The sequence below is a fragment of the Myotis brandtii genome, unplaced genomic scaffold, assembly GCF_000412655.1.
Source record: "Myotis brandtii unplaced genomic scaffold, ASM41265v1 scaffold122, whole genome shotgun sequence".
Taxonomy (NCBI): domain Eukaryota; kingdom Metazoa; phylum Chordata; class Mammalia; order Chiroptera; family Vespertilionidae; genus Myotis; species Myotis brandtii.
In genome coordinates this window covers 1657983-1671434 of record NW_005354255.1, presented here as the reverse complement: position 1 = coordinate 1671434, position 13452 = coordinate 1657983, and the positions used below count along the sequence as shown (strand labels likewise).

The 13452-nt window shown below is 54.9% G+C and overlaps 1 protein-coding gene across 1 annotated transcript in view; it reads right to left on the bottom strand.

Annotated features, from left to right (window-relative positions):
* Nucleotides 1-7009: 7009 nt before the first annotated feature.
* The window catches only part of SLC39A3 (solute carrier family 39 (zinc transporter), member 3), a 7138-nt gene continuing 695 nt past the window's right edge, over nt 7010-13452 (bottom strand). Inside the window, exons 2-3 of the mRNA XM_014533665.1 lie at nt 12817-13129; nt 7010-7987 (exon numbers count right to left, since the gene is read on the bottom strand). Of these exons, the coding sequence (XP_014389151.1) occupies nt 7253-7987; nt 12817-13026 (945 nt within the window). The 5' untranslated portion in view covers nt 13027-13129 and the 3' untranslated portion in view covers nt 7010-7252. The remainder of the gene's footprint in view (nt 7988-12816; nt 13130-13452) is intronic.

The window sequence follows — 13452 nt, the reverse complement described above, 5'->3', positions numbered from 1 at the left end:
CCCCAGCCCTGGACCCCAGCCCGGGCCTCCCCGCCAAGCCCCGAGAGCGTGCAGCCCCGCCCGGACTCCCTCCCGCTCACACCCGGGAAATCACTAGGATGCCGGGGTGCAGAGGAGGTGGGGTCTGCTTCTTCTGGATCCCTGAGTGGGAGCTGGCGCGCTCAGGGTCACCCCGAAAACCAGGTCCTGGGCATGAAGGGGAGAGAGTGGAAGTCACCCCGGAGACAAAAGGAAAGGGCCACTGACAGAACTGTAGACCAGGGGGACGGACACCCTGGGGTTGGTGGGGGTCCTGGTCCAGCTCAGGGACCGGCTCCAGAACAGGTACTTTGGTGGAATAAATAAAATCATCAACTAATAAATACTATATAATTTTATTAACCAATGTCGTCCAATAAATTCAACAAACATTTAAAAGAAAAGCAATAAATAGATGTGTGAGAAGGTAGAGGGAGCCCCAGAGGGCTTGGGGCAATGGGGCTGTACTGGAAACCACTCCCCTGTCCCAGGGGTTTGTTGGAGGCGGGGACAGAAAGGAAGTGAAGAGGGCCTCCCCCTGGGATGGTACCTAAGGGTGACCCGCCAGGGCGGGACAATGGCAGGCGGGCCTGGTGGAGCCATGTGAAGGTGGAAGGTGAGCAAAGGGGGTTAAGGGGAATGGATTTTTGCTTGTTTGTTTGTTTTGTTTTCTAGTATGAAAATATTTATCTTCCTCAAAGATGTAACTGAGAATAAACGTGCATCTTTCGGAAGTGTCTGTGCATTTGACACGACTGTGTGGCTGTTTAAGCTCACAAGATGCCATCACCCCTGCCTTCCTGCAGACCCACTAGGATGAGCAGAGGCTCATCTCAGAGGAGACTGGACGTTGGAGTGCAGCGGCCGGGCCAGGGGTGGGTGTGAGACAGCCCCAGGCACCAGGCCTGTTAAAGGAAGGTGGCCCTTGATGGGGAGGCTGACACTAGGGTCCCACAAGGAGGGGCTTTCTGGGGTCAGATCAGTTGGAAGATGAAAGAGGCTCTTTGGTAGGTGGTGAGCTCCCCGTCATGTGGTGTGTGAGCAGATGGTCAGCTGGAGCCAAAGAGTCCCTCTGGTTCTTGGGTCCTTGATTCTTGCTGACCCACTGTTTCTGTGGCTCTGGCTCAGGCAGACTCTTCTGGGCTTGAAGGGCCCCATTTCTCCAGACTCAGCCCCCCCCACAGCATCCCCAGGCCTCTCCCACCTGGACAGTCTCACCAGCTTCCTTCCTGACTTCCCAGGATTGCCCACCAGCCTCTTCCATTCTGGCGTTCAACTCCCAGCCTTCAACATGAGCCTCCCCTCCTCTAACACTGGTCCTATCTCCCTTTGCTTCCCTGTCAAGATTCAGGAATAAAGTCCTCATAGTTTCCCATCCTCTCCCAACGCTGCACGCCTCCCTTCTGTCCTGTCCTCCACCCTGTAGGGTGTCTCAGAGGGTGGGCTGGCCCCACCCTTCATCTCGGGATGCTACTGCCAGATATGGAGGCAGCCCTGTGGGCAGACAGATGCTGACTTCTGGTCAGAATCACCATGTCCCAGCTCAGTGCCCCTCGGAGCCTTAGCTTCCCCATCTGTGAATGAGGATCACTGCTGTCTGGCCTCTCGGGGTTGCTGGGAGCAATTGGGATGATCTACATGGGGCTGCGGGGCACACAGGGGCTGAAACAACAGCCCAGTTCCCTACCACTCTAATGGCCTGCCTGCCTTCATCTCCTGAGTGACCTGCTGGTGCTGGGCCGGGCCTCTGGCCTCCGGCCGATTTCTAGCTCCTGCAGGCGTCATCCCAGGCTGGGACAGGCTGACTCATACACAGGATCGTGGGCACAGCGGCAGTGCCACTCTGCAGTTGCTATTTATAGTTCTCAGGCCAGGCTTTCAGCCTCCAGAGCCAGGGAGGACAGCCTAGAGTCCCCTCCTCATTCTCCCTAGGGCACAGAGGCCAATCTCCACCCAGCACCCAAAACTAGGATGGTAGTACCCCCTCCCCTGTGGCCAGCCAGGACAGCTCAACTCCCAGCCTTCAACATAGGCCATGAGCATAGAGATGTGTGTGGGGGAATCACCAGCTGTGCCTCCTCTGGTACATGAGGTGCAGAGAAGGCAATCGGCTCACCGGAGGTGGCCCAGCTGGAAGAGGCTGGACTGCGCCTGGAACTCCATTGGGCTCTGAAGCCACAACCCAGCTTTCTGGCTCTCTGGGGTCCTGGCTCAGGCTCCGGCACCTGGCCTTCCATTGTCCATGTCCTGCAGAAGTCCTCTCAACTGCAAGGGACAGACGTTCACCTACACAGTCCCAGTTCGCTTGCCCTTGCAATCTGTGGGTCTTCTCCCTGCCTCAATGCTCCAGGCAGGGGCCACGCTACCTCATTTACCCCTCGACTCCCACCCCTCCCCTCTGCTCCAGCCCAGCATAGCTGCCTGGTGGGAGAGAGGCAGCTGGGTCGAATTCTCTGCTCTCTCCGCTCCCGCGCTCCGGGACTAATGCAGTTATGCAGGCAAAGCAGAAGCTGAGCTTCACAATGGCCTCCCACAGACGCAGTTTGGCCCACCAAGGCTTTCACTTGTTTTTAAGTTTGGTGTCAACATTTTAAAATAAGGAGGTTGCCAAAAACCAGTTTGGAAAAATGAATGGGCTGGCATCCATGAGCCTGAATTCTGCTGGTCAGCATTTGCAGGAGCTGGACCCCAACCCAGGGTGGAAGATGCTGGTTCTTGATGAAAGCCACCTGCCTGGCCCCTGGAGGCAGCCTGGGTTCAGACCACAAACTGTGATCACTACCTCCAAGGAGTGGGGTTACTGAAGACTTCGCCACCAGCAGGATGAATCCCTTTAAAGCTTGAGTCTTTACAAAGAGCCAGGGCTACTTTAGTCAATCAGAAAAAAGGACTGTACCCTGAAGGAAGACCTCAGGGCCTTTGCACATGCCACTCCCCTGCTGGAAAAGTTTCCCCCATCTTGTGACTCACACATCGCCCTCACAGATTTCCTCCCTGACCAGGTTGCTAAAATTGACGCTGCTAAAATTGTCCCGCCTCCCTTCACCTTGCTTTTTGGTCTTTGCGGCTCTTATTGCTCCCCGATATTGATCACATGTTGATGTAGCATGCCTGCCTCCCTAGAATGTGAGCTGTCTTCCCTGGATCTCACCCAGCGCAATCCTGTCCCCGGGGGACACTGGGCCGTCTGGGGACATCTGTAATTATCATACTGGGAGTGCTCCTGGCACCACGAGGGTAGGGTCCAGGGATGCTGCTCAATACCCATGTTCCGACAGCCCTCCACAGAGAATGACTTGGCACTCCAGTGTTGAGGGGAAGGCCCTGCTCAGGCAGCCAGCTTATTGGGCCCAAGGGGCTCAGCCGGTCACTCAAGGGAGAGGACCTGTCAACCGTGGTGGCTGAGTACTTTTCTCAAAATGCAGCACCTCAGCAGTGTCTCCCATGCACCCCAAAATCAAGGGCTCTGAAGTGCCCACCTGCCACACCCAGTTCCCTCCTGCCAGGCTAGGCATGCAGCAATCACTTCAGCCCTCAGCCAGAACACCGAGGCCTGCCAGGTCAGCTGGTCTTGCCCAGGCAGTTGTGGAGGCCTGGAGGGTGGGAGGGACAGAGCGGTATCCCTGCTCCAATCCAATTTGGCCAAAGCACCCTGACAGCCCAGAGAAGAGTTCTAGGGTCTTCACAGAACCACTCACGCACCCTGCAGCAGCTCCCCGCTGCCCTTGGGAACCCCAGCCACTTCCCCACCCGCAGGTGGTTCTGGGAAGGTCCGATTGGCTGGTCACTGGCTCTGTCTTGAAGCTGGCAGACAGCTCAGAGAGGGCACAGGCTGGGCGGGTGGGGTGCATGCCCCTCTCTTCTCAGTAGGGCCAAGGGTCCCTATTGCTGGCCAGAGCCGGTGAAGGTATTGTGTGCTGGGAAACACCATCCCATTTGTTGCCTGCTTCTGCGGCCCTAACGATGCAGACAGGCCCGCGAACTGGTGCTCTCCCTTCCACGCCCCATGATAATAACTCCTCCACAAGAAACACAAACAGCAGACAATAGAAGCCCCGACACGCTGTTATTATGGTTGATTTAATCCATGAGGTCTAGATGCTGCCTTCTAATTTTCTTCTCTTTTGTCTCCAGATCAAGCAGGGGAACCCAGTCGGCTCCATCCAGCTGTTGCCTGTGCTGTGAGCCCCTCTGTGGGGCAGACTGTGGAGGGTCTTGGCTGGTTCTGTCTCTGCTGTACTGGGCACTGCAGGGTGTGGAGCAGTATCCCTGGCCCCCCTGCTCAATGCCAGCAGCACCCTTTTGTGATGACCAATGTGCCCAGACATGGCCCAGAGTCCCTGGGGGCAGAATCACCTGGTGTGAAAACCAGAGTTCACTAAGATCGCTGAGGAGGAATCTGCGAAGGGAATCTGTGATGTCTCCTTGATGTCAAAAGTTGCAGAGGTGAAGCTTTTTGTGGCCAACGTCCTGTTTTGCGGTGAGTGCTGGTCCAGGGCCTCAGGTGATAACCGACCTGCAGTCTTATTCAAGCCAAAGCGCCTGTCACCACATGGCAGTGCTCCCTTGTCAGAGCTGGTGGGGGAGGAGCTGCTGAGCTGGCCTCAGAAGACCCTGGAAGGATTTGGCCGCCATTGGCAGGCAGACCTCAGGAATGAGTGGTTTCTTTAGCCTCTGCCGGATGGGCCGACCACTCATCCTACCCCACTGTGGAGATGTTCTGATCCTTGGCCAAAGGGGGGAAAGCTGACCCAAACTGGCTGAGACCCCATCCCCTGCAGCTGGTTGGCTCCTGGTGGCTCCTGGCATTGGATCCCAGGGCTGATCCTGCTCCTTTGCCCACTGTAGGCAGGCGGGGGAGCCTTCAGGAGCTAGTGTGGCAGGCCCTGTCCTTTCCTACAATCCTGCTCCCCAAACATCTCAGGGCCTCAGTGTCACCACGGGGCCTAGAAGCACATTTGCTTGGACTGGTGGGACCCTAGGGAGAGGGGCATCTGGGAGCGGCCACGACCCAGCAGGATAGGCACAGGCAAGCTGGGGAGACAAGGATGACAGGACCTGGCACAGCGATGTCGAGCTGAAGGATGGGCAGAGGACACTTGGGGCTTTCCCTCCTTGTTGGTGTGGCAATGCCCTTCTTGGGCCTGCTCGTCTGGAAGCCGGCTCAGAATAAGGGGAAACATGGTCTTAGAGGCTGCCCTTGGGGACATGGGAGCTGCTTGGAGGACAGGCTGTTTGGTGTCTCCAGGGCCACCCCAGGAAGCTGATGGCTGGCAGGAGGGCAGGGACCCTGCTGTGTGCACTTTTGGTGATGGGGTAAGGGACATGGAGCTGTGGGCCCCTGCCCTCATGTAGGGTTCCCACTGGATTCATGGGGACGGGGCCCCTGAGCATCTCTATTAGGGAGCATCCTCCCACCACACCTCCAAGTCAGGCCCTGATGCCTCTATCCTGTCCCCCGCCCGGTTCCATCCCCACAGCTGAAGGCAGACTCCAGAATCTGGGGGCTCCATGGTGACCCACCCAGCTGGAACCTTCCAGTTCCTGGGTGAAGTGGGGCAGGTGGAGGCCACAGCATCAGGTTTAGGATGATGTTCCCACACCCACAGGGCCATTTTCCTGGCTTGAGGTCAGGACCAGGCCATGTGGGGTTAGGAGACGGGCCCCTGGTAAGTTTCAGATAGAAGTTCCTAGAAATGGGCCCAATACGCTGACAGCACCAGGGTAGGAGCCAATATAGTAAAAGTGGGGAGAGGGGGAGGGAGAAGGGTCTGGAACACACGTCCCTGCTCTCCCAGCCTCTCATAACAACAGAGGCAGCGGCCAGGGCTGTTGTGAAGGTCATGTCTTCTTGCACCTTGTGCCTAGTGGGCTGAGCAGGTAGCAGCAGGCCAGCCCCTGGGGCGTCCACCTTTGCATAAGCAACAGTATGCTCCTGGAGTTCCCAACCTGGCGAGTGTGGTGACCAGGGCCTCACTGAGTCCAGGGCAACGGGAAGAGGGCCCTGTCCTTGTCGGGGAACTTAAATGGCCCTCCTGCAGTTCTTCCTAGCAGTGGTGGGCACAGGAAGGAAATGTGAGATTTCGGAAAGGCGCACACCTTGGCCCTGGGCCTCCCAGCTGAGTCAGGAAGCGGGAAGGTGTACCCAGCAGGCCCTAACAGCCCAGGACAGAGCTGAGAGAAGCTGAGGCTGGGCAGGAGACCTAGCCCAGGTCACCAGGCCCAAGCATCCTCCCACCACACCTCCAGGCCAGGCCAAGCAAATCCCCCAGGAAAGGCTCACCCCATCCCCACTCCCCAGGCGTGCCCCAGGTTGCCGGGACAACAATGGAGGCTAATGAGAAGTTGCCATAGCACCGGGTTTGTACCAGCCAGGCACTCGGCAGTTAGTCTCTGCTCTCTTGCACCACCTGGGACCGGCTTCCTCCGTTTGTGTCTGGTGAGGGGAACCGAGTCTTTGGCCCCTGCCCCACAGCCTGCAGAGTCCCTCTTGCTCCAGAGACCCTGGGCACACCTGGGACTGTGAACCAATAGCCAAGCTGCCTCCTGGCCCTGCCCGCACATCTCCAGCCCATGGGTCTGTTCCTTCAGGGAACCCACACACTCACCCTGGCCCGGCAGCCCCAACTCCCAGGAGGGCAACCTTCCCATGGGGAGGGGAGGGGGCCAGCACCAGAAGGCAGTGGAGACAGTAGTCCTGAGGCACCAGGACCCTGCCTGTCCCTGTGGTGGCAAAGCTTTGGTGGCAGGAGGCACAGAGCTGCCCCGTCTAACCACAGAATGGACACTCCATGCTGGTGGCCTCCTCTGTTAGCAACAGAGCCAGTTGGGGGCAGAGGACAGAGGCCTTGGAGCCTCCAACAGCTCCTGTCCTGGCCCACAGCTGGAGTGTGCGGGGTGGGAAGGATCCTGGCCTGACCCATGTGGATGCCCTGCCCTGCCTCCCATGTGAGTTGCCGGATCCCCACGCCCAGGTTGACATGGCCACACAGCTTTGGCAAATACCTTTAAGAGAAGTATTTTACAATGGGGTTGCCCTGAGGCTTGGGGTGTAGAATCTAGGGTGCAGCTTGGTCTTGGGTAGCCTCTCTGTGCGCAGGCAGTGGCTGGGGGGCCTGAGCTCCCCAATGGGGGGAGAGGGAGCTGGGGAATGTAGCCTGTTTCCACCCGGGGGCTCCCTGAGAGCTCCAGCAGGATGGGGTGACCAAGATGGATAATGACAGCAATGGGACGTTCACCACTTGAGGAAGACCATGCCGGCCAGCACGGTGTAGCCCAGCACCAGGAAGAGGACTTTAAGCAGGCGGTCATTCTTCTCCTCCAGTTCCTTCCCCAGGATCTCAAAGAAGGTGACAAAGAGAAAGGTGCCACCCACCAGACCCTGCAGTAGCACCGAGGCCACACTGCTGGGCACGCCCTGGGCACTCTGGATGCCCAGGCCAACACTGATGCCCAGGGGGATCATGGCACTCACGGTGATGGCCAGCTTGGCCGCTTCCCTCAGGGGCATGGAGCTCCGGGCCATGTTGATGCCTAGGGCCACAGCTACCAGTGTCTCGTGGATGGCCACACCCACAAACAGGCTTACTACCTTCTCCCCCTCCTCCAGTAGGCCCAGGGCCAGGCCCTCAAAGATGGAATGAGCCGACAGAGCGAAGACCAGGCTGAGGAGGCGCAGGGGGCTGGAGTGCGACAGCTCCTGGACATTCAGCCCGTGGCTGTGGGTGTGAGGCTCCATGTAGATTGCGTGGCCCCGCGCAGCCCCCATGAAGGGGCTCTCGTACTCTGAGTCGCTGCCAGCATCTGAGCCAGCATTGAAGGTCTCCAGGTCGATGAAGGACGGCTTCTCCTTGCGGAAGGTCAGGATGAGCTGCTCCAGGAAGACGGTCATGAAGAAGCCTAACATCACAATGGTCTCTGCCAGTGGGTAGTCAGTGGTGATGTGCCCAAGACTCAGAACTTTCTGGAGCTGGAGCGGAGGACGTGCGAGAGGGAAGGAGGGGGAGAGGTGAGAGAGGTTCAGAAGGAGGGACCCAGTGCAACAGGGTTCATCTGACATCACTGTTCAATTAGCAAAGCACAGACATACCCAATTCATAGGGTTAAGTAAAGCGGGAGGGAGTGGTGGGCTCATCCTTGATGGATTAAACAAAAACCCTATTATTAAAGGAATCATGAGGCCTCACCGGAGTGAGCCGAATTGTGGCCCCCAAAGACACATCTACCCAGAACCACAGGATGTGGCCTTATTTGGAAGATGGGTCTTTGTAGATATATGTAAAGTACTAAGGGCTCAATTGTGTCCTCCCCCCAAATAAAAATTCATATATTCAAATCTCTAAGCCCTTAGTACCTCAAAACTAACCATATTAGGAGAGAGTCTCTTGAAAGAAGTGATTCAGTTAAAATGAGGCTGTTGGGCGGGCCCTACTCCAATAGAACTGGCGTCCTTCCAAGAAGAGGAAGAGACACCAGGACCACAGAGAGGCAGGAAAGGGAGGCCTGAGAAGGACCCAGCCCTGCCGACACCTTGATCTAGGACGTCCGGCCTCCACTACTGTGATATAAACCAGCCTTTCTGGCCCCAACACCTGCATGGGGTTTGCTTCCATATAATCCCGGTGGGACTCTGTCTCCAGGGTCTTCCCATTACTCCAACCTCCTGGGTAAAGGCTTGCCAGCACATTCAGACACCCATCAGATCCCTTGAGTTAGCACCGTTCAATAGAATGTTCTAGATATGCTTTCTATCTGTGCTAATATGGGAGCCACTAGCTATGTGTGAGGACTTGAAACATGGCTGGCACAGCTAAGGACTGACATACTGAATTGTACTTCACTGTAATTCGCTGAAACTTGACTCGCCAGGCATGCCAAGCAGCTGCCACACGGGACAATGCAGTTCTGGACACTGTCCAGCCAAGTGGGCTGTGGGCTGCTCGAAGCATGGGTTAATTTTCCCTGGATTTGTAAGGATGCTTGCAAACACTGAGCTCTTTCCAGCCTTGGGGCTGTGCCATCGGTTCTGTCCAAAATGTTCCTCCTTCAGTTTTATTCACAGCTAATGGATGCTCATGCTTTGGGTCTTGGCTTACATATAATTTCCAAGTACTCTACCTAAACCAGGTACCCCAATCTCTGCTTACTGCCCCAATCTCTTCTTTCCCTCACAACCTTCATTACAACCTGTGATTGCACATGTACATTCACACACACACACACAGACTTCTCAACTGGGCCGATCCTGCTCTCAAGGGAGAAGCACAATATCTGGAGACATTTTGGTTGTCATAACTTGTTGGGGGAGGTGTTGACATTGGGGCAGGGTCATTCTCTGTGGGGGTCATCATGGGCACTTCGGGGTGTTAAGCAGCATCCTTGATGCCCATTCACTTGAAGCCAGGAGTACCTCCAGTCATGACACCCATAGATGTGCCTAGACATGGCCCCATATTCCTTGTGAGCAGAGTCACCCCTGGATGGGAACCACTGCTGCAGCAGAAGGCTTTATTTCTGTAGAGAAGCCATTTCATTCATTTGCTAAATGTCTCATGGAAGCCTGCATGTGCCTCACTGGGGGAAACACCAGCTCATGACAAACAAACTACACCCAGAGGGATAAACATGGATTGGAAAAGACAAGACAGACACACAAAAGCCACAGCTTGCGGCACTGTCCTTCCTGTGGCACGACTGGGTGAGGGCTGGGGGGCATGACTGGGTGAGGCGTGGGAAGCCTGTGGGCAGGGATGCAGCACAGGAGTGGTTTCGGGAGGACTCTGAAAGGGCCAGGTGCACTGAAGGGGGATAGAGAAGAGTAAGACCATTGCTGCAGGCCAGACGTGAAGTAGGAGGATGAAAGGGGGGTGACACAGTGGGAACACAAGAAATGGGGGCAAAATCGTGCAAGAGTAGGCCTTCCTGGGGAGAGACCAAGATGGCGGCATAGGTAAACACCGGAGACTGCTGCCGCAAACAACCACATGGTCTCTGCCAGTGGGTAGTCAGTGGTGATGTGCCCAAGACTCAGAACTTTCTGGAGCTGGAGCGGAGGACGTGCGAGAGGGAAGGAGGGGGAGAGGTGAGAGAGGTTCAGAAGGAGGGACCCAGTGCAACAGGGTTCATCTGACATCACTGTTCAATTAGCAAAGCACAGACATACCCAATTCATAGGGGAAGTTAAGTAAAGCGGGAGGGAGTGGTGGGCTCATCCTTGATGGATTAAACAAAAACCCTATTATTAAAGGAATCATGAGGCCTCACCGGAGTGAGCCGAATTGTGGCCCCCAAAGACACATCTACCCAGAACCTCAGGATGTGGCCTTATTTGGAAGATGGGTCTTTGTAGATATATGTAAAGTACTAAGGGCTCAATTGTGTCCTCCCCCCAAATAAAAATTCATATATTCAAATCTCTAAGCCCTTAGTACCTCAAAACTAACCATATTAGGAGAGAGTCTCTTGAAAGAAGTGATTCAGTTAAAGTGAGGCTGTTGGGCGGGCCCTACTCCAATAGAACTGGCGTCCTTCCAAGAAGAGGAAGAGACACCAGGACCACAGAGAGGCAGGAAAGGGAGGCCTGAGAAGGACCCAGCCCTGCCGACACCTTGATCTAGGACGTCCGGCCTCCACTACTGTGATATAAACCAGCCTTTCTGGCCCCAATACCTGCATGGGGTTTGCTTCCATATAATCGCGGTGGGACTCTGTCTCCAGGGTCTTCCCATTACTCCAACCTCCTGGGTAAAGGCTTGCCAGCACATTCAGACACCCATCAGATCCCTTGAGTCAGCACCGTTCAATAGAATGTTCTAGATATGCTTTCTATCTGTGCTAATATGGGAGCCACTAGCTATGTGTGAGGACTTGAAACATGGCTGGCACAGCTAAGGACTGACATACTGAATTGTACTTCACTGTAATTCGCTGAAACTTGACTCGCCAGGCATGCCAAGCAGCTGCCACACGGGACAATGCAGTTCTGGACACTGTCCAGCCAAGTGGGCTGTGGGCTGCTCGAAGCATGGGTTAATTTTCCCTGGATTTGTAAGGATGCTTGCAAACACTGAGCTCTTTCCAGCCTTGGGGCTGTGCCATCGGTTCTGTCCAAAATGTTCCTCCTTCAGTTTTATTCACAGCTAATGGATGCTCATGCTTTGGGTCTTGGCTTACATATAATTTCCAAGTACTCTACCTAAACCAGGTACCCCAATCTCTGCTTACTGCCCCAATCTCTTCTTTCCCTCACAACCTTCATTACAACCTGTGATTGCACATGTACATTCACACACACACACACAGACTTCTCAACTGGGCCGATCCTGCTCTCAAGGGAGAAGCACAATATCTGGAGACATTTTGGTTGTCATAACTTGTTGGGGGAGGTGTTGACATTGGGGCAGGGTCATTCTCTGTGGGGGTCATCATGGGCACTTCGGGGTGTTAAGCAGCATCCTTGATGCCCATTCACTTGAAGCCAGGAGTACCTCCAGTCATGACACCCATAGATGTGCCTAGACATGGCCCCATATTCCTTGTGAGCAGAGTCACCCCTGGATGGGAACCACTGCTGCAGCAGAAGGCTATATTTCTGTAGAGAAGCCATTTCATTCATTTGCTAAATGTCTCATGGAAGCCTGCATGTGCCTCACTGGGGGAAACACCAGCTCATGACAAACAAACTACACCCAGAGGGATAAACATGGATTGGAAAAGACAAGACAGACACACAAAAGCCACAGCTTGCGGCACTGTCCTTCCTGTGGCACGACTGGGTGAGGGCTGGGGGGCATGACTGGGTGAGGCGTGGGAAGCCTGTGGGCAGGGATGCAGCACAGGAGTGGTTTCGGGAGGACTCTGAAAGGGCCAGGTGCACTGAAGGGGGATAGAGAAGAGTAAGGCCATTGCTGCAGGCCAGACGTGAAGTAGGAGGATGAAAGGGGGGTGACACAGTGGGAACACAAGAAATGGGGGCAATTCTGAAAGTGGTACTGAGGGTGCAGAAGCCGTCAGACGAGACTCTGATTTAACCTCATCTATGCCAACTGTATGAATATCCTGTGCTGTGTAATGAAGGAACATAAGTTTAGCAGTATAAAGTAACACAAAAGCATCATCTCACGGATCTGAATGTCAGAAATCCAAGCACAGGTTGCAACTTGAGGATGAAGCAAGCAGCCACGTTGGGGAGGCCATGAGACAAGGGACTGAGGGCAGCTCTCAGCCAGACATCAGGAAGAAAGTAGGCCCTGAGTCTGACAACCCACCTTCCAACTGCATTAGCTTAGAAGTTGACCCATCCCTAGTTGAACTCTGAGATGAGACCACAACCCAGTACACACCTTGATCGTTGCCTCCTGAGAACCTGGAGCAGATGCCCCAGCTAAAGCAGTGTCCCACCCTTGACCCACAGAAACTGTGAGATAATAAATGTGTATTGTTTTAAGATATTACATCCGTTATCATTTGTTCCGCAGCAGTAGCTGACTAATACAGGAGTTGAAGAGAGGCCACAACTGCCAGCTCCAGGACAAAGTGTATGCTCCCAGGGATAAATGGCCTGGTGAAGTAACAACTAATGAGCCCACCGGGTGGGAGCCCCAGGCCTAGTTTAAAACCCTTGTTTGCCAGGGAAGGCTCAGAGAAGAAAAGCAACCACGCATGGTCACACAGCAAATTCATTTTCTACTTCCCATCACCCTCAGGTGTAAAGGCCCACACCAAATTCAGGGTCCGAGCTGAAAAAAGCATCAGAGACCCTTGGCATTTTATGGCTGAGACCATCCAGGGAGCTCTTACCTTTTCCCTCACAGCAGGCAGCAAAGCATTGAAGCAGGTGGCTAGAAAGACCCCGCCTCCAAAGGTGTTGCAGAGCGAGAGGATCTTTTTCGAGCGGTGGGCCTTCTCAAAGTCTGTCTCGATGATCTTCACAGGCAGCAGGGAACCCAGCAGCATAAAGAAGAACACGCCCACCATGCAAAGAATTTTGACCACTAACAGCTTCACCATGGTGACAGCCTGGGCTGCTATGGTTACCGCAGGGCCGAACCATGTGTGGATGCACACTCCGTCCCACGATGTGCTACCAGGGGCTCATGCCTCAGTCCAGTCACTGTAAACACCAGGGACAATCACATCAGCTATTGGACTATCTGACCAGATCTAGGGACCACGCCCATTCTGCCTTCCTCCCCCTCACACTTCACCCCACTCCAGGCCTGGCACATATCCCTGCCTCCTGCATAAACTTATCCATGGCTGCGATGTCCAGCACAGCAACCGCTGGCCACATGTGTCTATGTACGTTAAAATTAAAGGAAATGGCCCTGACTGCTTTGGCTCAGTGGATGGATAGAGCGTCGGCCTGCGAAATGAAAGGTCCCAGGTTCGATTCCAGTCAAGGGCATGTACCTTGGTTGGGCACATCCCCCCAGT